At 51.0% G+C, this 23,502-nt stretch overlaps 1 protein-coding gene across 3 annotated transcripts in view; it reads right to left on the bottom strand.

Moving 5' to 3' along the window:
- The window catches only part of DIP2B (disco interacting protein 2 homolog B), a 63,496-nt gene that overhangs the window by 15,363 nt on the left and 24,631 nt on the right, over nt 1–23,502 (bottom strand). Inside the window, exons 2-16 of one of the 3 annotated variants that reach the window (XM_061443325.1) lie at nt 21,268–21,339; nt 15,055–15,198; nt 13,227–13,352; nt 11,461–11,673; nt 9,128–9,271; nt 7,410–7,529; nt 6,710–6,907; nt 6,393–6,484; nt 5,904–5,996; nt 3,117–3,240; nt 2,506–2,615; nt 1,987–2,089; nt 1,009–1,073; nt 656–749; nt 7–126 (exon numbers count right to left, since the gene is read on the bottom strand). In XM_061443325.1, coding sequence (XP_061299309.1) covers nt 7–126; nt 656–749; nt 1,009–1,073; nt 1,987–2,089; nt 2,506–2,615; nt 3,117–3,240; nt 5,904–5,996; nt 6,393–6,484; nt 6,710–6,907; nt 7,410–7,529; nt 9,128–9,271; nt 11,461–11,673; nt 13,227–13,352; nt 15,055–15,198; nt 21,268–21,339 — 1,818 coding nt within the window. Of the gene's footprint in view, nt 1–6; nt 127–655; nt 750–1,008; nt 1,074–1,986; nt 2,090–2,505; nt 2,616–3,116; nt 3,241–5,885; nt 5,997–6,392; nt 6,485–6,709; nt 6,908–7,409; nt 7,530–9,127; nt 9,272–11,460; nt 11,674–13,226; nt 13,353–15,054; nt 15,199–21,267; nt 21,340–23,502 lie in introns of all 3 variants that reach the window. The other 2 variants (XM_061443324.1, XM_061443326.1) reach the window with 2 other exon arrangements.

The raw sequence follows: 23,502 nt of genomic DNA on the forward strand, positions 1-23,502 counted from the left end.
ACTCACAAGGATTTGCACCATCGGTTACAATCAGCATGCGCAGAGAACTCAAAGTGACGTCTCTTTGGTCTCGATGGGCCATCATGGCCCAGTGCAAGTCTCGACACTTGACTAAAGCAACTTTTGCTGCGAATCAAGGCAAAAAAGAACAACCCATGTAAGGACAAAGAAAAGCTTTCCATGAGTCACTGTCATATGAACAGGCACTCCAACACTCCCAAACGAGCCTGCAGTAACAGCAAGCCCCAACCTACAACAGCATCTGCTGTGGCACGCAGGCCGTTTGCCCACCACCTGAGCCAGGCTCTGTCACTACCAGGGCCCCTCCTCCAGAGTGCATAAACCACTGTCACCATCTGAACGTCCTCAGTGAGGCCTGGGCACCAACAGGTCTCACTGTGCTCAACTGTTTTCTTGGTGTTAACACAGGCACTGGCTTCAGGGACACAGGTTACGAGCTCCCCATCAGGTCTGCTGACGTTCACATGGCACGAGGACTTTGTGCGTGTTTAGAAAGGAATGAAGAGCTTTGGTCCTTGGGATTTGCCATGGAAGAACAAGGCAACAGCATCTAAAGCAGGCGAGGTGTTAAACTGTCCCTTGCCCGTTTATCCCCAGAGCTGCAAGCTGGAGCTGTGTTAACACGCACAGTTACCTTTGTGAGCGTGAACTCTCTGCACCCACGAGAGCGGGCAGGTTTTCATCACAGAATAGGGCACACTGATGGTGTGCAGCTTGTTCATTACATTCTGCAAAGTAGAAAGAAAGACTTTTAGGAAGGGGCTCGTAAACCCTGCTCTCAAGCAGAAACAGGGGTCACCTTCAGCCCACATCAACCCCTACCCCACCATGAGCTGCCATAACTGAGGATGCTCCTACTCTTCCTCCAGAGAACTGCAGGTCTAAATGGTTGACTCACTAGCTAAAGGGTCCTCCACCATCTCCTCAGATGCTGCCATCATAAAGAGCTATGAAATGCTTCAGAAAGTGCTTCCAGGCTCAACTCACCGTGAGAATGCCGTGCCACAAGCCTGCATCCTTCTTAAAATCCAGAACATTCACTATGGTTTCACCTGAAAAAGCAAAGTTGGGGCTTTGAAATGAAATCTGAACCTGGCATTTGAACCTCTCCAGAGCCTTGTTTGCCTGATTATGCATTTTCCAAGGCAGATCTCCTTCTTATGCAAAGGAGCACAAGCGAGCATCAATTCAAGAGGCTGCATCCCATAACGCTGCAAGAAAATCAAACCCCAGCGTGTCTGTACGTCAGGAGAACAGAGAGGATCTTAACCTCGTTATGCATGGGCAACAGCAAGGAAGGGAGTGGAGAGCATCACTCAAGCACTGGCTCCCAGACACAATGGAACCTGAAGTGATGGCTTCCGAAAGGCAAACTCTGCTTTTAATACAACGACACAGCTCTAGCAATGCAGTTTCACTCACGGATCTATAAATTACCTTGATTTACAAGGCAGACCCGACTAAACCCACATCCTGCAGCAGAACTCTCTGTAATGCCACCAGCCCCTTCCAATCCCCATTGCTGGTTTAGCCAAAAAAGCCTCACGCAACCGGTACGGAACGCACAAGAGCTGCTTTGGCATTTACACACACTATCAAGAACAAAAGGCTGGAAAGAGCCTTTAATGGGTGCACAGTGCAGGGAGAGGGGACCTCAAGGAAGAATGCTCCATTTTTGAGTCATTTGCTCCCCTTTTGATGCATCAGAAGGGACTTGTTCGCTTCCGAGAGGGGGTGCGAACCCCACTGTTTTATCCCTTTTCCCTCTGACAGAAAGGGAAACAGCTTATAAATGGCTTTTCTTTCGAGGGAGAAATAACCTGCACTTGTGTCTTTCACAACCTCCCTGTTGCAAAGCAGATGCTGTTGTGCATTGGTTACTCATAGTCAGGCTTTAAAATACAGAGGCAAACACTTGATGCTGCTGAGCCTTCATTCCTTTGACGCTCCTGCAGCATCACCCACCTTCAGAGTAGTTGCAGGCCTGAGACAGGGCTTGACAGTGCGAGAGCATGGCGATGCGGGACACCGTGACACCCATAACGCTGCCCTCTTTGCTGGTCTTGTACTGCAGAAGAGACACAAGAGCCACGTTTGCCATGGCAGAGCTGCCAGCTTTCTGTCCCTCCTCGAATCCCTGCGGTTCCTCGAGGGTGCCTTACTGAGGTGTGGAAAGGGACATGAGCTTTGGTAGGGAGGACAGGACACTGAGGATGCTGCAGAAATCAGTCAGGAAGGGCTCAGTTGTCTCAATGAGAGCTTTGTGGAGCAGGACCAGCGCTCCCCAGCTCATTGTGAGCAGTGCTCAAGGCCCCGGAGGGGTCTGCACCTCACATAAGCTGCACAGTGCCCAGTGAAAGACTTGATTCAGTGGCTCAAAACTGAGTAGTTTAAGGCAGTGTGGTGAAAGGCGTCTCTCCCTGGTGATCAGAGCATTAAATCCAGCTCACGGGAGCTACTTCCCCTTCCCCATTCAACACTCACCTCGATATATGCTGGCTCACTTCCTGCAGCCGAGATGTTGGGCTGCCAATCCTTAGGGGATTTGGAGAGGTACTTGGAATCTGTCACAACCCATTTGAGTCTGGGCCAACCTAGGAGCCAAAATCAAGGGGTACCTCAATGTCAGTGTATTTCTTGAGGGCTTTCTATGCTGCAAAACACACCGAGCCCCCATCATTTGAGCAGGTTCGGTTACACCAGCAGAATACCAAGCCAGAAGGTTCATTTCGTCTCTCCTCAGGGAGTCCCAGCGAGCAGCAAGGTACTTCCTCAGCCGAGGGAAGATCCCTGCTGTATTGCTAAATACAGCTTGTTGTATTGCTAATAAAACTGCTTCTGAGCCTGCCAAATGCCACTGAAGGGATGTGAGGACAACCCTGCCTCGTAAAGGTGGGTTCACTGGGAGCAACAAAGCAGCCCTGTCAGACACACGGATCAATCCGGATCGATCCATACGCATAACCCCACAACAGTTAAGTCATGCTAGCAGGAAAGCTGCTCCCTTTGCCCCCCAGAATGCATTCGAGACTTCCGACCGCCGCCTTCAGACAGCTCGGAAGTCCAATCCGAAGCAAGGACACAACGGATCTCACCTTTAAACTGCACAATTTCCCCATTCTGGGTTTTTGGAAGCCCTTTCAGACAAACTTCGGTGGTGAGGGCCAAGGCAATACCACAGCTTCCCAGCAGGAAACCGATCTGCTGACCACCAGCATCCTGAGGGAAGAGAGGGAAGAAGTCATTCCTGTTTCCAGGTGACCAAAGTCAGCTTTCCCCTCACCAAAGGCCAAGGTTTGGTAAAGCCCTGCTCCCTGGATGGAACATTATGGATCCCATGAGGAGCTGAAAGAAGAACCAACCCACGGCCACAAAACCTCTTGCCTTTGGCTTGCCCTTCTCTGCCTACATCCAATGTCTGGCAATGGTCTGAAACTGAAATGACGACCACTGCGTGGCAGGGATGAATACAACTGCTTCTGAGCTTAGATAAGAACCCATTGGAACACGCTAAACACCCAGCACAAAGGCCTGTGGGGTGAAAAGAGAGAGATACCCACCAGGCAAGAAAAGCCCATAGGGAAATGCTAACCCACCACTAAGATGCAGAAGAGCTCCTGCATCTTCTGCACATCAAATGTGCTCTTCTGAACTCGTTCTCTTCAGCACTGAAACGATTATGTAACTGGGGACAGACTGCAGAGGGATTTGGTGCTTCTCACACGGAGCTCTTTACACAGCAAATGCTGCATTGGCAACACTAAACTGCACTGGATGTGAAAACCACCAAACCCAGCAGCCAGGCATCGAGCACACCCCGTTTCTTTTCACTAATGGAAGCCCAGATGCTCCAAAGAGGAATCATGAGACAAAAAATAGCAAGCCCTATCATTACACTGAAATAAAGAGACCTCTCTTCACCCAGGAACTCATTTCCAATGCACAGGGATAACACCACTGATGAGGCTGCTCACGAAGATGCTAATACTGGGAGAAGCTTTAACTTTGTCTTGGTTGCTATAGCAGTTGTCACAGTGCAGACAAATGAAAGCCAAGCTCTGTGACTGCCCTGGTATCACCAGACTAGGGACCATTTCATTACCACCTCTTTTGCCATGCGTTTGCCATTATCCTGCACCCTGGGTTCTCTTAGGAAGTTCTATAATGTAAGGCAGTAATATGGCAATATTGAAAGAATTCTGGTTAAGGGTAAAGAAAACACTTTGTTCAGTAAAGAATTTGCCCTATGTCTTCAGAAACAGCACCTGCAGTCTCCAGCAGAGTCAAAAGACTGGCAGATGCCAGGTATGGGTGGAAAAGAGACCCCCTTTGCACTGATCAGAGGGTATATTCACAGTATTATCTGTACACCATATACATCTGATAATATACATCTGTGCATCATGTACATCATGATAATGTACATCTGTGCATCATCTACATCACGATAATGTACATCTGTGCATCACGTACATCATGGTAATATATACCTCTGCATCATGTATATCATGATAACATACACCTATGCATCATGTACATCATAATATACATCTATGCATCATGATAATATACATCTGTGCATCATGTACATCATAATGTACATCATGATAATGTACATCTGTGCATCGTGTACATCATGATAACGTACATCTGTGCATCATGATAATATACATCCGTGCATCATGTACATCATAATGTACATCTGTGCATCATGTACATCATGATAATGTACATCTGTGCATCATGATAATATACATCTGTGCATCATGTACATCATAATATACATCTGTGTATCATGTACATCATGATAATGTACATCTGCACATCATGTACATCATAATATGCATCTGTGCATCATGTACATCATGATAATGTACATCTGCACATCATGTACATCATAATATATATCTGTGCATCATGATAATATACATCTGTGCATCATGTACATCATGATAATGTACATCTGCACATCATGTACATCATAATATATATCTGTGCATCATGATAATATACATCTGTGCATCATGTACATCATGATAATGTACATCTGTGCATCATGATAATATACATCTGTGCATCATGTACATCATGATAATGTACATCTGTGCATCATGTACATCATGATAATGTACATCTGTGCATCATGATAATATACATCTGTGCATCATGTACATCATGATAATATACACCTGTGCATCATGTATATTATGATAATATACACCTATGCATTATGTACATCATAATATGCATCTGTGCATCAGGGGCATCATGATAATGTACATCTGTGCATCATGTACATCATAATATACATCTGTGTATCATGTACATCATGATAATGTACATCTGCACATCATGTACATCATGATAATGTACATCTGTGCATCATGTACATCACGATAATGTACATCTGTGCATCATGTACATCACGATAATGTACATCTGTGCATCATGTACATCATGATAATGTACATCTGCGCATTGCATACATCATGACAATATACAACTGTATATTATCACAATATTATCTGTACCATATAAATGATGCATTGTATACATCATGACAATATACAACTGTGTATTATCACAATATTATCTGTACCACATAAATGATGTGCAATAACAGAGCGGAGACAACAGCATTGAGCTGGATCGACCCTTTCCTGCTGCTCAGCACAGCTCTCTGGTCAATATGGTTTTCCATTGCTAAACAGCTATTCCAGGTTCCCAATGGTCTTGCTCATTGTGCTGGTACTAAGCTGCTAAGGCAGCAGCTTGGGGCTGTGAAACGCTGCCAGAGGCTGATGGTCTGCCTTGGCTTTCACCCCACGTCAGCCCGTCACTGCTCTGAGGTCCATCAACGTTACCTTTCTGGTAAGAGGTACCTCTATAGGCACGGGAATGACCTCTGCTAGGAGACAGCCGTAGAACGCCACCATGAACATGACGGGGTCGTTGTTAGGATAAACAAGAGCTACCTGCAATGCACAAAACCACGGCGTCAGCTGAAACACAAGGGGAAACTCTCACAGGGCATCTTCAGCCACCCTTTGCCCCGCACGGGGCGTGCATGCCCTCCTCCCCCAGGGATGTCAGCGCTCCCCCTGGGCACCCACAGGGTGCTAAACCCTGGGCTTGCTCTCAGAGAGGCAATGCTCTTCCTTAGGTCCATGTCAAGGTCCAGAGCCAAGCAGCTGCTTACAGAGGAGCCAGCAGGGCTGCAACCTCACAAACGTTTCCTTCCCAAATAGCCTGGCCCTGGGGCGAGCCTTGCTATGACCACAACACGATTACGGTGCCTGGGGTAAGCTACAGCCCCCCCCAACCCCTCTTTTTGCTCCAGAGGGAGAACCAGACAGTCCCACGCTCCTTACCCTGTCTCCAGGTTTTAAGACGGGCTCATTCTTGGTCCCCAGTTTATTAAGCAGGGTGTAGGCCAGCTTGAGGCTCCTGCTCCACAGTTTGCCTGCAACACCAAGACGAGAGACTTGCACGACTCTAAACCAACCCAGCACGCACGAGCGCTTGACTGCCATCACCACCTCCAGCCACGTCCCCAAAGTCAACCTGCTTCGTCTCCAACGCTCTCAACGACCAGCAAAGGATCTGCAAGCACCCCTTAGCCCATCAGCCCTGGGTTCCATCCCCTCCTTTGGAGCGGGTGAGCCACGGAAGGCAGGGCTCGACTCACCGTACGTGAGGGTATAAACGGGCTTCCCTGTAACATCCAGGGCTGTCAGGCAGGGACATTTAGCTTGGGTGGTCCCCCAGCGCTGCAGGGCTGCTTCCAAGGCAGGAGGCCAGTTACAAACAACTCCCAGGGGCTCTCCCTTCACCGGTGTCATCTGCCGGCCCTCCGGCTTGGGCTGGTTTGGGTCAGGCTGTGGCACTGCAGGAGATGCAAGAAGGGTCCCAGTTTAGCCCCGTCCCTTCGTTAGCAGGCAGGGAAGCTGGAAAGATGCACTGAAAACGGGCGCTTTCCTTCCTGATCTTCAGGTTTAAGCACCCCACCTCGTCTCATTTCCCTGCACAAAACGCCACGGACACACATCCCTGATGTGCTGCTGCAGGGATTCAATACAGCAGTGAGGAATGTGACCCAAAAGGACGCTACAACCTTCAGGCTGCAATGAAGACCACGGGGAATTCATTGCTGAAGCAAACTAAACCAGTTTTAAGAGCAGATTTAAGTGGTTTTCTATGGAGTTTTCTTGTCTGAAGTTAAGCATTGAGGAGCCCCCCAGATGTAATGCTCTGCAGTGCATTACATGGCTGCAGGCATTGCTCTGCTCGCAGACCTCATGAAGGCTGCACACACAGAACCAGTGGCATAACTAACTCCAGCCCAGGGATCACAAAGGCTGACTGAAGCCCTTACTGGGGGCTGTTACCTTCCACAATTTCTTCAAAATCATCCACGAAGAATTCCTTCAGGGGGGGCCTTTTGGGTCTCTTCAAGGTGTTGAGCAACTGCTGGATTTTCGTGGAGACCCTGCTGCTCACAGGAACACCTGGAGGGAAAGAGCCCGACTGCTGCAGGTGCTCATCACCTCTGGTAACGTCCACAGAGACTCATGGAATGGGTTGGGTTGGAAAGGACCTGAAGCTCATCCAGTTCCAACCCCCTGCCATGGGCAGGGACACCTCACACTAAACCAGGTCACCCAAGGCTCTGTCCAACCTGGTCTTGAACACTGCCAGGGATGGAGCATTCCCAACCTCCCTGGGCAACCCATTCCAGTGCCTCACCACCCTCACAGCAAAGAATTTCCTCCTTAGATCCAACCTAAACTTCCCCTGTTTCAGTTTGAACCCGTTACCCCTTGTCCTGTCACTGCAGTCCCTAATGAAGAGTCCCTCCCCAGCATCCCTATAGCCCCCTTCAGACACTGGAAGCTGCTCTGAGGTCTCCACGCAGCTTCTCTTCTCCAGGCTGAACAGCCCCAACTTCCTCAGCCTGTCTCCATACAGGAGGTGCTCCAGTCCCTGCTCATCCTCGTGGCCTCCTCTGGACTTGTTCCAACAGTTCCATGTCCTTTTTATGCTTATCCTCCTTCCTTCCACCACAGGATGCTTCTCTTGGTGCACCCACTCATTCAAGCACTGGCCTCCATTAGTAAAGGTTGTACCAGCACAGGATGACACTAGGAAGGGCTGCATCGGTTCTGTATGAACTCAGTGCTCATAAATGCCAGTAACAGAAATGCATTTTAAAGCATTTTCTCCCTTGCAAAGCCTCATTTCCACCTCTGCCTGACCCAGCACCCTTGCTGTGAGCCCTGCCTGTGGTGGGGACCAGCTGCAGTGCGAGGCTGCCAGCAGAGGGGGGACACAGCAAGAGCAGAAGCATTAATGCCACCCCTCACTGCACAAAGGTTTATGGCAACCAGCTCACAGTGAGTACAACCAGCTTCGTGGGAGCTAAGAACTGCATTATCTCATTCCTCTTACCTCGATTTTGGGGGCTGCAGGGATAAAAGCTTGCGAACCCAAGGAGCCTACCTATGGATTTGTCATTTTTACCTTTAAACGTGGCAGACTGCTCCCTCTCCCATGGTGCTCCCTAGCTCAGTACAGCAGGTGATGGGTGTGTGCTGCATCACGGGAATGGGTTAATGCCAGTGTCACAACTGCAGCACAGGAATGCACTCGTGCAAGGCCACAACCACCTCGGATTTGTGAAGGGCTTCAATGAGAGAAACTTGAGTGGGGAGAACAAATCCTGTCACTTAGGATAACAGAAGGGGCTGGGCTGGAAAGGACCCTGAGCTCATCCAGTTCCAACCCCCTGGCACGGGCAGGGGTGCCTCACACTAAACCAGGTCAGCCAAAGCTCTGTCCAACCTGGCCCTGAACACTGCCAGGGATGGGCCACCCAAACCTTCTCTGTTCACCCCATCCCAGTGTCCCAGCACCCCCATAGGGAAGAACTTCCTTACATCCAACCCGAACTCCCCCTGTTCCACTCTGAACCCACCACCCCTTGTCCCATCGCTCCAGTCCCTCTGCAGCATCCTCGTCGCCCCCTTTCAGCCACTGGAAGCTGCTCTGACTTGAGCCCTTCCTTAAGAGCATTCCCCACCCCCGGGTGCTCTGCAAGCCTCCGTACCATCAGCAGTATCCATGAGACTCGAGCGGTTAGACCCCTTGTGCATGCCTTTCACGATTCCTGCAGGAGGAAGGTCGATGGCTGCTGGGCGTGCTGAGGAAGAGGAGGTAGTTGCTGTGACGTCGGGGGGGACGGAGAGGTTTTCTATAGGAAGGGAGGAAATTGAGGTGCCAGTTAACAAACACCGTCGCTCCCAGGCGGAACAGGCAAAGCGTTAGTTACCTCTTCCCAACAACCTGAAGGGGTTGGATGGGAGCTCCGATTAAAACTGAGCACCCTGCTCCCTCCACCAAACAGCTCCCGGAGGTGCACGTTATCTGTTCTGGCCAGCAAAGGCACAAGGTGAGGGGCTTTGTGTCAGGAACACGGTTCAGCAACGGAGAATTCCCATTCTTGCTGCCTACCCCTCGAACCAAGCTCCATCTCTTGTCATTCAGCCCCATGGAACCAAGCTGGGGCTCTGAAACACCCAAAGCCCCAGAACAAAACCCAACCCTGCCATCCCCTTACGCAGGCATCCCTCTGGCTCCAATGAGGCTATTGAACTCCACTGGTCAGGAAGGGCTTTGTAAAGCAGAGCACGCGGCGGGCTACTGCCCAAAGCACGTCAGCAAAACATCCTGTGGGGCTCAAACCTCTTCCAGTTCGGTGCCTAAAGAGCACGAGCCAGCAGCCACATCGAAGCTGGGGAGCGCAGTGAGCTGGGCCTTGCTGCTGCTTTCAGCTGCACGACGCTGCTCTGCTTTCCAGATGAGTTTGGAGCTTTGGAGCATGGATTTGCTCTTAAATAAGTGAGTTGTTTTTGCTTACATGGGATTGCTTTCTACAACACAGGAGGTTCAATCACCCCATGGGGCAAGAAGGGCCTGCTCTAGCTTAGGAGAACCAGCAACTGTTGCTTATGAAGGATAAAACCCAACGACTACGCTCAGAGCCAGGGAGTCTGAAGAAGTCAGATCCCACGTCATTGCCACTTAAAGGCTTGGGGTGTTGATTCTCTGCGGGTCTTTCTAAGGAGAACAAAGAGCCCTGTTTCTGCACGCCTTTGGAGATGCTCAGGGATGTGCCTCATGCACTGAGCTGCTCAGATCGCTGCCAGCAACCTGGATTTTGCACAAGCTCAAACATCTGCAGGACGTTTTAGAGATGCATAAAACTCCATAGGAGAGCTCCTGTTCATTGACATTAGGTGTTCACACAGGATGAATGTGGCATCCACTTGGCAAATGTAACTCCAATATAGGTTTAGAACTCCTCTTTTGCACCAAGTATTGATTGGAGTAGTTATTGTGGAGGGAAAAGCTGCATTACCTCAACTCATTACAAACGGGAACGTGGCTTTCTGGATGCTCCAATTAAAAGCAGCCCCTCTGCTTCAAAGACCCGTTCATGGCATTGACTGCGTTTTATGGGCAACCTCCCCCCTTTCAGAAGACAAACTGCACCCCAGCAAACAAAGAAACAACAGCAACAGAACGTAACTGAAGTGAGTTATAAACCACCAGCACTTCTATGCACTGCTTGCCCCAACCCAGTCAAGCGAAAGCAGAGAGCACACGACATAGAGACACGTCCTAAGATGCAGTAGTACCCTCGTCAGCAGGTAAAAAATGAGAGGAGACAAACGGACACAGAACAAAACCAAACTTTGCCATTTCATACAGAAGCATCAGCAGCAAGGAGCACCTCAGAGCCTCAAAAGACTGAGCCTGGGGTATCCAGATCTGTCGCTTTTGCTCCGTCCTCTCAATACCTGGGTGCTCTGATCCTGTCTTTGGACTGCTCAGGAGAGATCTGAGCCACAGCCTGACTCTGCTAAAAGCATTTCTTCACGACACGCTCACGGCGTGCCTGGCTTTGGTTCTTTTGTCTTTCCTAGCACAAGCAATAAACCTGACAGCAGAATGAGAGCGTTAGAACACAGCATTCCCCCCACTCGGTGTGGAATTCATCAGGACCCAGCTGCCGAGTGCTACTTGCATACAGCAGCTCTGTACACGCAGTAGCTTCCAACAGCTGTAGACATAAGCAACACGGTATACAGAGATCAAGTTGTGCCTCCTGATGCTCCCAGGCCTGTCAGCACAGCCCGGAATCCTTCCTACCTCCACAAGCTCCTGCTCCCAACTTCCCCGTTTGCGACCAACTCCGCACCCTGAAATTCCTCAGGACAAAAACCACTGTATCAGAAGGTACAACTGCAACAATCCTAACAAGTGCCAGCAAATCCGACTGAGCTCTGGATCCGACTCTCCCTTATGCAAAGGACAGCTCCAGCTTTACGAACACAATCTGAACTCGAAGCAGTTTTTCTGTTCGTACCCATCTCCTACCTATTCGAGTATTGGCAAATACATCAGCTAGTGACCCACTGGTCCCTTTGCCTTCTCCATGGGAAAGTGTAGAGGATGCTGATGAAGATGTGGATGACCCCTGAATAGATCGGTTGATCCAAGACTCAGCATTCTGTAAGCTCTGATGCAATGCAGCAGAAAGAGCAGCTTGGCGCCTTAGCGAGCCCTCATCCTCGGATGCGGAAGACGTGTCTGTGTGGAAGCAGAAAAGAAAATCTAGCTGCTTAGGGAAAAGCACATCACATGGAACATGCTCTCGTTGCAGTCCACAGAGCAACGGCTTCTTGGAACACGAAGATCCTCTTCCCACAGGCTGTGTCAAACAAGGTTACAGTGGCCAAAGGAGAGGTTAAAGCAGCAGACATCTCCCGTGTGAACACATTTACCCCTGGTGGTTGCCCCCTGTTTAAAGCACGCAACAGATTCACCTCCTCACAGCAGCCTTCCCCTGGGTTCCCTTTGTCTTGCCATTACGCTACAACATCAGACGCTGCCTTGCCTGACTTTGGTGACTCCGAAATGGAATCGGGGTCCAAAGTGGAAGCTCACAGGAGCAAAGCAGAACGCGGGCACTGGGAACCCAGCGCGCCAGGGCCACGTGCAGCAAGCGCCTGCACTGTCTGATGTTCGGAAGGGGTCCCTTTCAATAGCAGAAAACAAGGCCCAAAAAACCCAATCCCAAAGGAAACTACACTGAGGAACTGCATCCTGTGCTTCCCAGGGAACGGATGCCTCCTCTGTCCTAAGGCTGTGAGCTCCTTATTCATTTATCATGAGGAAAGCACTCACTGCTTGGGCTCTGAAGCTGTTACATGCATTCAGCTGGGCTTTGGCCTGACTCTTGTGTGTGCTTCAAAGGCACTGCCTGTCTGTACTCTTACATTATTAAACCACGTTCCACCTACTTGCAGAAGTAGAATGCAGACAGGAGCTGAAGGAAAGGCTGATTCCAGACACACTCTAAATGCTAACCTTTATAGGTGCGGGGACCAGAGCTCAATGTGCTGTTGTCCTGGACAAACAAGTACAAAGCACACCAGGAACATGCATCAGCCCCCAGGAGAAGGGAAAACCAAAGGAGGAGGAGGAGGAGGAGGTACAGGGATGAGTGCAGGGGCCTGGCAGAGCAGTCTCAGCGAGGTATGAATTCACAATGGGATATGAATTCATAGCGTTAGATGTCTTTGTCAATCCAAATGACTGTGATGCTTCTGCACAATGAGACACAACATAAAGGATTACACACACTCATGTTTAAGCCAGTGCATACAGCTGCTTGAAAACAGGGAGTTATTAATATCACATGCACCATTCAGACACCACGTTATCCGAGGAATTCTGCTGCAGCCGTTACATGGGACGGGTTAGGAAGGAAAAGTCCTGCAAGGTGTGGAATCCCACAGGACCCCCTCCGAGGTCCTTGCCCCGGAACGCACATCGCTGCCCATCCTTCACCTGTAGGTTAAACACCCAACCTCAACAGCACCAAAACGTGAATGAAGCAAGGGCAATAGGTGGGAGGGAAGCCAAAGAAGCAGCCTCAGTCCAGGAATCCTGCTTCAGCTCCTGCCAATGGATTCTCTGCAAGAGGAGGCATTTTCGCAGCCCCAACAGCAAGCAGCTGCCCAGAGGTAGGAAGAGAACAGGAGGAACACGCTGCCACGGATGGGCTGAAGGGCTCGGGGGCTTTGCTTTGGAACCTGCTCCTGGTGCACATCTCACCCTCCACACCGCAAGAGCCTAACCTGGAGGGGTGCAGGCATCGGCTGGAGACTGCACGAAGGTGGAGCGCCTCTTTGTCGGCATGGGCAGGGCCATCTTCTGCTCTTTGTGCTTGGCCAGCGCTGCCTGGACCGCTTCCGTGTGGATATCTGCGAAGGAGGAGGGCGCACGCTCAGCTCTGCAGGAGCAGAGGAGGCAGAACAGCACAGCGGGCTCGCACCCGCTTGCGCAGTCCCCCCCTCTCACCGCACCTGAGCTCACAAGTGCGTTTTGCCGTCTCGGGAGGAACACTTCCCCTTCCAAAAGAGGGGAACGGAGGTTGCCGAGGGCAGCAAGCTGTTAGCAAGGCCGGGGATTTTAGCCTGGAATCCTCTGGATTAGGCAACACGTTCTTGCGTCTCCAGCATCTTTGGTAGAAACCCCAACCCAACCAAGTGGTGCCCCAAAACACGCTATAAATACACGGGTAAGCTACCAGTGTACACAGCCCCAGGTGCAACCCTGCCCTATAAACGGACAGGTTCTGAGCCAGTTGTGCCATTCAGGAAACCCTTATGTTCAAAACCCTGGATGGATGCAGATTTCATAGAGTCATGGAATGGGTTGGCTTGGAAAGGACCTGAAGGTCACCCAGTTCCAACCCCCCGCCATGGGCAGGGACACCTCACACTAAACCAGGTCATCCAAGGCTCTGTCCAACCTGGCCTTGAACACTGCCAGGGATGGAGCATTCCCAACCTCCCTGGGCAACCCATTCCAGTGCCTCAGCACCCTCACAGCAAAGAATTTCCTCCTTAGATCCAATCTAAACTTCCCCTGTTTCAGTTTGAACCCGTTACCCCTTGTCCTGTCACTGCAGTCCCTAATGAAGAGTCCCTCCCCAGCATCCCTATAGCCCCCTTCAGATACTGGAAACTGCTCTGAGGTCTCCACGCAGCTTCTCTTCTCCAGGCTGAACAGCCCCAACTTCCTCAGCCTGTCTTCATACAGGAGGTGCTCCAGCCCCTGCTCATCCTCATTGTCTCCTCTGGGCTTGTCCCAACATTTCCATGTCCTTTTCACGTTGAGGACATGCTGATTTCATGTAAATCTTACAAGGTACCAACTGCAGCTGTAAATATGAACTGACTGCAAACTGCAGCAGGCTAGGGCACAAGGATCCATCCCTCTGTGCACCTCCAGAAGGAAGATACCTCACAGGTGATGGGAAGGCTACTTACTAAAAGAATACTACAACAAAGGAGGGCCCATTTACGTTAATTTCCCAGATTGATGTATTTTAATTGTGCTTTTCCAAAACCCAGGAAACTGGGCTCTTCTAAGGCTTTCTGCAGTGATAGCAGTGGAGAAGGTAGAGCTGAGCTACTTAACTTGCCCCCATTGAGCAGAAAACTTCCATCCTGCCAAAGCAAAGTGAAAACCAAAGCCAGATGGAACCAACAAACAGGTGCTGCCACCTTCTCCTTTCCTTAAGTGGTGAAGGGACCTGCAGGGTGCTAGACAGGCACTGCTGCTGCTCTTTGGAAGCTGAGATGCTCTCACCCATGCAGAAATCCAGCTCCCAGAGCAGATAGGCACAGATCTGCACCTCTCACTTCCCTGCAGCTGGTTACCTATAGCCATGGCTCAAATAACCTGGCCAATGACCTGCACTGAAGAGCTGCATTCAGGGCACAAAATCACGGTGGCAAAGCGTTACCTGCTGCTTCTCTTCACGTTCTGCTTGATTCAGTTGTACAAGTCTGATGTTTCTTTACCCAGAACAAACAACAGGCTGGATTCCTTGGGAGGACACGGCACCTTCGTCCCCGTGCACAGGGATCCCAAGGGAACTCCTGCCTTTGCCCTTACCCGATCGATAACGTTCATCTCTGGCTCCCCCTGAGCGAGCGCGGTGGAACTTGGATGCTGAGGATGAGGCTGGTGCTGAGGCTGGTGTGGCAGATGGAGCGGGCATCTGAGGTTTGGGTTCCTTCTGTACCGCTGGCTCAGCCCCTGCAAAACAGACACGGCTCCCTGAGAGCAGGCAATAGGAACAGCTTTCCTTGACCAGACTTCCCTCTGACCATAGAATCGCAGGATTTCCCCCCTCTTTTTTGGTAGCAAAGTGGCTCTAATTAGCACATGACTACATCTGCCTAATTACACCCTTATCACTTGATAAACCTGCCCCTTCTTCTTTGACCTTAGTCTTAAGCGTTTTCCCAAGGGGTGATAAGGCACTTGAAGCAAGAGACATCCTACAGCACACCTGAAGCAGGGGACATAACCCAGCTAGCAGGGAAAAGGAGGTGAAGCCACCCCTAAAGGATCCAGCACAAAACACAAAAGCAAAGGTGATGGGATCCAGAGAAATCCCGAGAAATTAAAGGCAGGCGAGTCCTGCACTTCCACACAGCTAAGAGAGCCACTTGCAGTGGTTTGGGATTCGGGATCGGTCTGGTTTCCTCTCTGTTTTGCCGTGTTTCCAATGGGAACAGGTCTGCACCACACCATCATCACTGCATGAAGATGGAAGAGAAGGAGCAAGGTATGTGAACTGCTTTTAGAGATGACAGTCACTTACATCAGTCCCCTTGTAGGCACCGCTGCTGGGGGCACAGTGAGCAAAGAGGTCTTAATATCCCATTATCCCCAATGAAGTTTGAGTTGAGAAGAACCCATAGGAAAAGATGGTGAGAAGCTGGGCTCATTCCTCAACGTTCCAGTGACCACTGATGAGAAAACCACGAATACAAGGAGCTAAAGAGATGATCCGATGAGAAATCCCCACTTCCCATCGATCAGGGACACCGGGAATCGTTGCCTCTGCACTACCAATCCTAAAAGGAATCTGTGCAGCAGTGGGACCTCCTTCCAAGCTCAAGCCAAGAGCTCATTGAGCTGTGATGGCCTGCAGGCTGCCACCTCCAGCCATGCAAAAAGAAGCGCGCTTGGGTCATCGGAATACGCGCCGCTTCCGCATGCGCACAAACTCCCATGGGATTGGAGAAGGGAAGAGGAAGCCACAAATCCCGGGCTCCAATTCCAGTTACGCCACTTTCCTAGTGTGTGGGTTTAGGGAAACAGCTCAAGGCAAGTGCCTCGAGCTCAGGGAGCTCACGATGCCAGCCAATCCCACCCAATGAATTGCAGATCTTCAACCATCGTCTCCAGCTCCCAACATCCAGAAGAGCAGAGCATCAATGGAACGGCACGGCAAAGCAAGCCAGCAATAAATGCTTTGGGGAAAACCAGGAATACAGGGGGTCGTGCTCATGGAAGAAGCTCTCCTAACCCCTGGCTTCGCTGTCTGGCCTGGGAGCACCTCTTCCTCAAATCTTCAGTGGCTCCGCCGGCGATACCAGCACTCAATGGAGGCAAGGGACCAAGCTGATGGATGAGCTCTTCTTTAAGGTATCGTGCCAAAAAATGAGAACCTTTATTTCTGGTTAAAAATCCTGCTAGCCAGGGATGCAAAGGATGTCATTCCCCATTTTCACTGGGTTTTTTTGGATATCACGCCACAGAGCTCTGCAGTCACGCATCGAAACGCAACCATCACCTGTACAGAGATGCCAGCAACATAAAAGGTAGAACAGTAAAGGATAAGAGACTTCATAGAATCCCAGACTGGTTTGGGTTGGAAAGGACCTTAAAGCTCCTCCAGTTCCAAACCCCTGCCACAGGCAAGGACACCTTCCACTAGAGCAGCTTGCTCCAAGCCCCATCCAACCTGGCCTTGAGCACTGCCAGGGATGGGGCAGCCACATCCTGTGGTGTAGGTGCAGGATGTGGTAATCAGAAGGTAATCCTGGACCTGAGAGCAAGGAGTTCAATTCAGAAGCTCTTTACCCACATGCAAAAGAGCCAGTGTCTGTGTCCCCTTCCTGTCACTGATGACCAGTTGAACATCTCCGTAGCACGTATCTGCCTTCATCGAAACCAAGGAAGCTTCATTTTGATGCAAAGACAACCTCCCCGACTGAGCTCGATGCCTTCTGATCAGCACTATTTACAAATTCAAGTACCCACTAGATGTCAGCAGCAGATTTACCACTATTGCAAATGAATTATTCCATTCCCATTCAGCTCTCCTGCAAGTCTTGCAACAGCATCTCGCATTGCAAGGCAAACACGACATCCCGTTTACAAAGGGATCAAACGTGCCTGTAAGTGACATGACACACCAAGAGCGAGCTCTTTGTTGAAACAGTTTGCTCTGACACAATAACATGCTCCAGAAGCCTAACAAAGCACGCACAGATGAGGGGAGAAGCGCACAGCTACAGTACATCACCAGTGGTTAGACAACAAAGCAGCGCAAGTCAGCTCAACCTGGCAGGTGATAGGTGACTTCTGTGGCATTCCCTTTACAATAACCCTGCTGCAGCTGCAGTTTCTCTGCTGGCAGGATCCTGATTTAGGGAGACATGAAAAACCTCAGATTCCCTTTGGAAGGATGCTACGGATCTTGCAAGAGTTTAGCTGCTAAGCGGAACTGACGGCTCCGGGATCCTGTGCTTTGCTGAAGAGGTTCAGGGATTCAGGTTTATTCCTTAATACAAAGAGGTTTAGATTAAAAGAATCACTGCAAGCATCAGGTAGGATGAGCCACAGGGATAGCCGCTTCCATTAATAACAGGCACAGGAGGTGCTGGATTCACCTGAGACAAGCAAAGCAGCAGGCAAACCTGTTATGCTGCTGGCCTGCATACAGGCTGGAACAGAAGGGCTGCTGTTGGACCGGCTGCTCCTCGTAACAAGATGGGTTTCTTCAAGCCACAGCTAAATAGCATGGAAATAACAAAGTGGAGGATCTCGGGTTCACAGGTCAGCCTCAACAGCACCTCCAGAACACAGGACACAGCCCTTGCTCAGCAGCAAGCTGCCTTCTCCTACTGGGAAAGCTGGAAACTCACCCGATTCAGGACATTCAGGGACCTCTGCAGCAGTCCCAGGGATTCAGCTCTGCCTTGTACAGGGCAAGAGGTGGGAATTCAGGTGCTCCATTGATCTAGCCCTGGGTATTACCCCAAAGATGGATCTGCTTTACCCGCAGTTGGGATACCCCTCCCAATGAAGAAGGAAGAAAATAACCCCCCGTCTGTGGGAGCTGAAGTCCGGCCTTGTAAAGAGGAGAAACTCCCTACCCCACACAGCCAGAACACGAGAGGTTAATTCACAGGTTCAGACAGAGCTGGTTCACCCCTGCCTCAGAGCCCGCATCCACTCCCAGCTGAAAGAACACGACGCTGAAAGCAAAACTCGCCAGCGGAGCTCCTGCTGCTCGGGGCTGGCATCCCATCACCACAACAACAGGGAAGAGGTGCGAGCGCGCCCCAGCAGCCACGCTGACGGTTCTGGCGGCGATTCCGTGCTCCGTGGACGTTATTCCCTTTGCAGTCAGCACAGGAAGCGAATGCAGGATCTTCAACAGCACCAAAACGTTCTCTGCCCCGGTCTCTGGGCAAGGGCTGCTCCTTTGGCAAAGGCATCTGCATCTGCACTGCTGCAGCTGCACAGCTGCAAATGCTTTTCCAGATACGGAGCAATCAATCCGGGCAGGAGCTGCTCCCCTCGGCAGAGGCTTGCCTGCAACCTGCAGCCCTAACCAGCTCCAAGAGGCGCTTTCAAAGAGCACTTTTCAACCCAGGAACAAACTCCCACCGTGCTGTGGTTTTCCATAGGGAAAGAAAACGTTTTGGTGCTCACAAACGTCAGTGATGCTCCCATAGAAGCAACGCCCCAAGGCAGCCAGCCCCAGTCTGCTCCAGAAGGCTTTAGGGTTAAACCTCTTGCAGTTACACGTACCAGGAAGGCACTGGGGATGGGATGCCAGCAGTTTGCTCTTAGCGGTGTAACGTGGGTTGAGCCTGCCTGGTTTGGTTCAGCAGCAGGGAAACCAGCAGCATTCCTTCACATCCCAGCCTGGGAAGCTGCTTGAAACGCTCCCTTCCAAGGCAGCAAGCCCGGTATCACAGCTCATCACCTGAGCTCCGTGTACAGGAATGGATGCTGCACCAGGAAAACTTGTGTCTTTAGGTAATTAACATCGCTGCCTTCACTCCCCAATAATGAGGCAAGCTCCCAGAGGCAATGTGAATGGAGCCTGCACTTAGCAATCAGCATCTCCCAAATGACAACGCTGACATGCCCTGACACGTCCCCGCAGCTGCCTTCGCCTCATTTCCCATCTGAAATGGAGACAGGCCATTAGCCGACATCAGGGAGGTGCTGGCAGAACTGGAACGCACCAAATGCCAGCAGTAGATTTATCCCCCCCCCCCCCCCCCCCCCCCGTTGTGGCCTGAATTAATTGTCTTCTCGTTAACCAAGTGACCTGATGCCGAATTCCTCGCGCATGACGGACACAGGGTTTACAACGGGAGATTCCCAGATCGGGGGGGGGGGGGGGGGGGCAACGGGATGCAAGATGCACAACTAAAGCTGGAGGGCTGAGCCAGCGCAGTGCTCCAAATCCCATCTTAACTGGTGCCCCCGGAGCTGGCTGTGGCTTTTCCTGATCCCCAGCTTTCAGAAGCACCCCAGCTCAAGCAGCAGGGCCGCAGGCAGTCCAAACGCTTGCTTTCCTCCCCACTAAACACCAGCAGAGCAAACATGTGCACAGTGACAGGCATGAGGGGCACAAGATCCTGTTGTCACACCGAAAGCAACTCATAGAGCTCCTGCCCCCATCAGACTCCAGCACAACAGCAAGTCCGGAGCCCCAGGCAGCACTTGGCTGGCTGGAGGGAGCCCACATTCCCTGCTAAGGCTCAGGATCAACACTGGGGCACACTCACACGCCGGACTGACAGCAAAACCTGCTTAACAAATCCCTCCTCCTAAAGGCCATAGGGAGAGGTTATTCACGTGCATTGCTTTTTGGTGCCTTTAAATAACAGAAACTGCTTCAATACGAAGGCAGCGACCGAGCCTTCAGGCTCCCACCACATCCTGCTTCAGGGGGAAGTCCTCGGAGAGCTGCTCTTACCAAAACCTCACATTTGAAGGCTGAAACCCCGTTTCTGCTGCCTTGCTACCTTCAGTGCGTGAACTCAAACAGAACACACCACTCTCGGGTGCGTAAGGCACCCACTATAGGGATAAGCCTTGGACAAGAGAGCAGGCACCGGCTTCGGTTGACTACACAAGCAAAACGAAGCTGAGATCCAACTGGGATGGAGGAGAGCAGGAATGCAGCCATCGAGTGCTTTGGAGTGGCAGAGTCCTTTCATGCTCCTCAAGCAACGGGAAGAAGAGGTGCTGTCCTTGCAGCAGGACCTTCCCCAGGGATGCGGTGCTGGCGGTCAAGACAGGCACTTCCAGCCTTCACCCTCTCAAACCTCTTTGGCAGCAGCTCAGTGTCAGTAAATGACAGTAAATCCAGTCACGACTGCATCTTGTCCCCATTCACCCCCCAGACTAAGAGCCAGGCACCTTAGTTTTTAACGGGTAAGCATCGCAGTGTATCAGTAGTGCAGTTGTTTTGGGCAAGCATCCCCACAGTAATTATTGGGTCTACTTTCAGCACGTCCTTCCGTTTACAATTATCCTACAAACAACATCTTGGTTTCCATCAGCTGTGTTTGGTTCAAAGTGGATGAATTCAGTCACTCCGGTCCAATAAACCCCCAAATGAGGAAAATCCTCATGTTCCTCCATCAAGGAATTCAGAGGCTGGAAGCAGGATGCGCTCCAGCCCAGCTCTGCGGTTTAAAGAAGCTCTCAAGAATGATCCTCCAGGACCTCACACTTTAGGAATGATTCAAAGCCCCCGAGCTCTCAGCTGACAAGGGAGGAGGATGTGATTTATCTACGTGGGAGATGAAGGGAGGGCACACGAGGGGTTGAAACACACAGCGCTCTGCAGAGAGCCACCAAACAGCTCTGCAACTGCCACGAATCCCTGACGTTCAACCTGCACATGGGAACTAGAGCAAAATGCTGCCCATGGCTTCACAGCACCCATGCAACCTCCACAGTGTGATGATCAGACAGCAAGGGAAACAGAAGAGTTCACAGGTCCCCTTGATGCCAGGGCTACACAGGCTTCTTTTGCCAACTGGAACAAGCACTTACCTTGGGTTTGCGGCACGTACGGAGCCAGAAGCTTTGCTCTCTTCTTCTCATACCCCTTTTGCGTGATGTCCCCTAAAAGCAAGGCAAGAAAACTCCGTTTAGCCATGCGGTGGTTTTCAGGTTGAGGTTTGTCTGCTTTTCCTCTCAGTCCCACCTAACTACAGCAGTGCAGCTGGGGAAGAAAACCTGAAGCCAAAGAAATGCGAGCACATCACGCTTTCAAAGCCGCCATGCTATGGAACACCAAACTTTCCCTTGGGATCAGGGATAGGCACTATTTAAATGCAGTAATTTGAATCAGAACAGCTATCTAAATGCAATATCAAAGCGATGGAATCCTAAAAAGGGAGTGCATGAAAATATTCTAGAACCACAAAGCCAGTTTATGCTAACAAAAGGGAGTAATTCCCAAAGAAGAAAGCAAAGGGGAAGTGCAGATCCAGAGCCTGGGCCTGAACTGTTTAAGGCACCTCTGAATACCAAGGCAAGGATGAACAGAGGCAGCTTCTAGACTGCCGCCCAGCATCACGTCTGTTTGACACTCGGTGAATACTGAAGGGGTCGTGGGTTTATTAACCTGGTAGGAGCTGTAATCCCACTCTTGTGCCTGCTGGGAGAAGCCTGCAGCAGATGCTCCATAGAAGCAAAAACAAGAAGAAGAAGACAAGAAGCGTGAGGCAAGCGGCAGGAAACTCTCCCCTTCCTTACAAACCTGATGTGATCCTGGAGATGGACCATCTGCCTCCTGCCTTTTCTCACATCAGACCCACAACAAAGACTGAAACCTGACGGGATTACCTTAAAAAGCCCTGCAGTGATTTAAGCCTTTCTGCAGCCTGAGCTGCACTTGCAACCCTTCGACTGGAAGCGACCGAACGCACGTACCACACCTGAACCATTTGGTATTGCTCACCAAATAAGCCCACGTCTGTGGTGCAAGAAAGCAGGGATCACCAACAGCACGCGTGCTTTGCTGTGAGCCTGATCACTGCACGACACTGAGCAGCACAGGCCACTGGACCTGCTGCTGCCGTACAGCATCCTGCTGCCAGACACATCCAGCCTGGTCTGGAGGCCACAGCAGGAAAGGTGATTAAAGGGCTTAGGCTCTAAGGCTCTGAACAAACCCAGTGTCTCTGCTAAAACGCTGCACCTAACGGCCCCTCTTTGGTTATGAAGGTGACTCTGCAGCACTGACATGGGTGCAGAGGGAACGCAGGACGGGAGGACAGGCAGACGCGAGCATCACCTGATGCCGAGCCGAAGGGGCCGGGTACCCGCGCTGCTCGGCGGAGGGAGGGCACCGGCACACAACGTTTTACCTCCCTCCTGCCCCACTGAGCTTGAGGCAGGCCCCAGCAAGCCCGAACAAAGCCAGCAGCTCAAAATGAGCCTGTCCACGGAGCGCTGGAAACGCCAAGCCAAGCGTTCATGTTGCATGCATGTACTGGCTGCAATACACAGCTCGGGAGGCAGGTACGCACGCCTTCACAAAGAGAGCGCCGCACGGACTCAGCGCCGGCAGGGTAACACATCCTGAGCCACCAAACCCATCGGCTGCCCCGAGCTTTGCCTCTCCATCTTCCCCAATGCCCCCCACTGGCTCCTTTGGGTGGCAGGAGGGCAGGAAACCCCGACCCACGCAGGGCTTGCGCCTTGTTGAGGTTTGTCTGCAGCTTGTTATTGGGTGCTTCATTTCTCCACCAAGCTCAATGGGGGGCTCGTGACGCCGGTGGTTACCCACCACACACAAGGAAACACTTGCCACAAAGCTCTTGGAATTACTAAGGAACCCCAGGATGCTCTGAACAAACACCGGTGCTTTCAGTTGAAGTGCTATGGCATCCTATGGCTCCATGCACTGGAATTATCTCTGACCGCTCGTTCCACACTAATATCCTACTAAAGCAAACCCATCCTCATGGGAGTGCAGGCATCCTGGCTCACAGGCTTGCAATTGGGAGCTTAAAGCTGAGGGGAGATAGGACTGAGAGCCAAAAAGGTAACAGAAGGCTCTCCCTAAGGAAGTGTGTGCGTAGCTATGGGTGACAGGCCTCAAATTAGGATCTGATTACTACAACCACAAGAGTTACACCCAAAAATGACACCTCCAGTCCTGGAAGTGAGCGTCCCTTTAATGCACTGCACGAGTGGGGTGAATTTATTGGGTAAAGCCTCTTCTCTCTAGTCATCCATAGTCCAAATCAAAGCACAGAATCACCATGGGAGAGGTTT

Source organism: Pezoporus flaviventris, unplaced genomic scaffold (genome assembly GCF_033815535.1).
Source record: "Pezoporus flaviventris isolate CSIRO_AGI_PZ_B2104156 unplaced genomic scaffold, CSIRO_AGI_Pfla_v1 ptg000350l, whole genome shotgun sequence".
Classification (NCBI taxonomy): domain Eukaryota; kingdom Metazoa; phylum Chordata; class Aves; order Psittaciformes; family Psittacidae; genus Pezoporus; species Pezoporus flaviventris.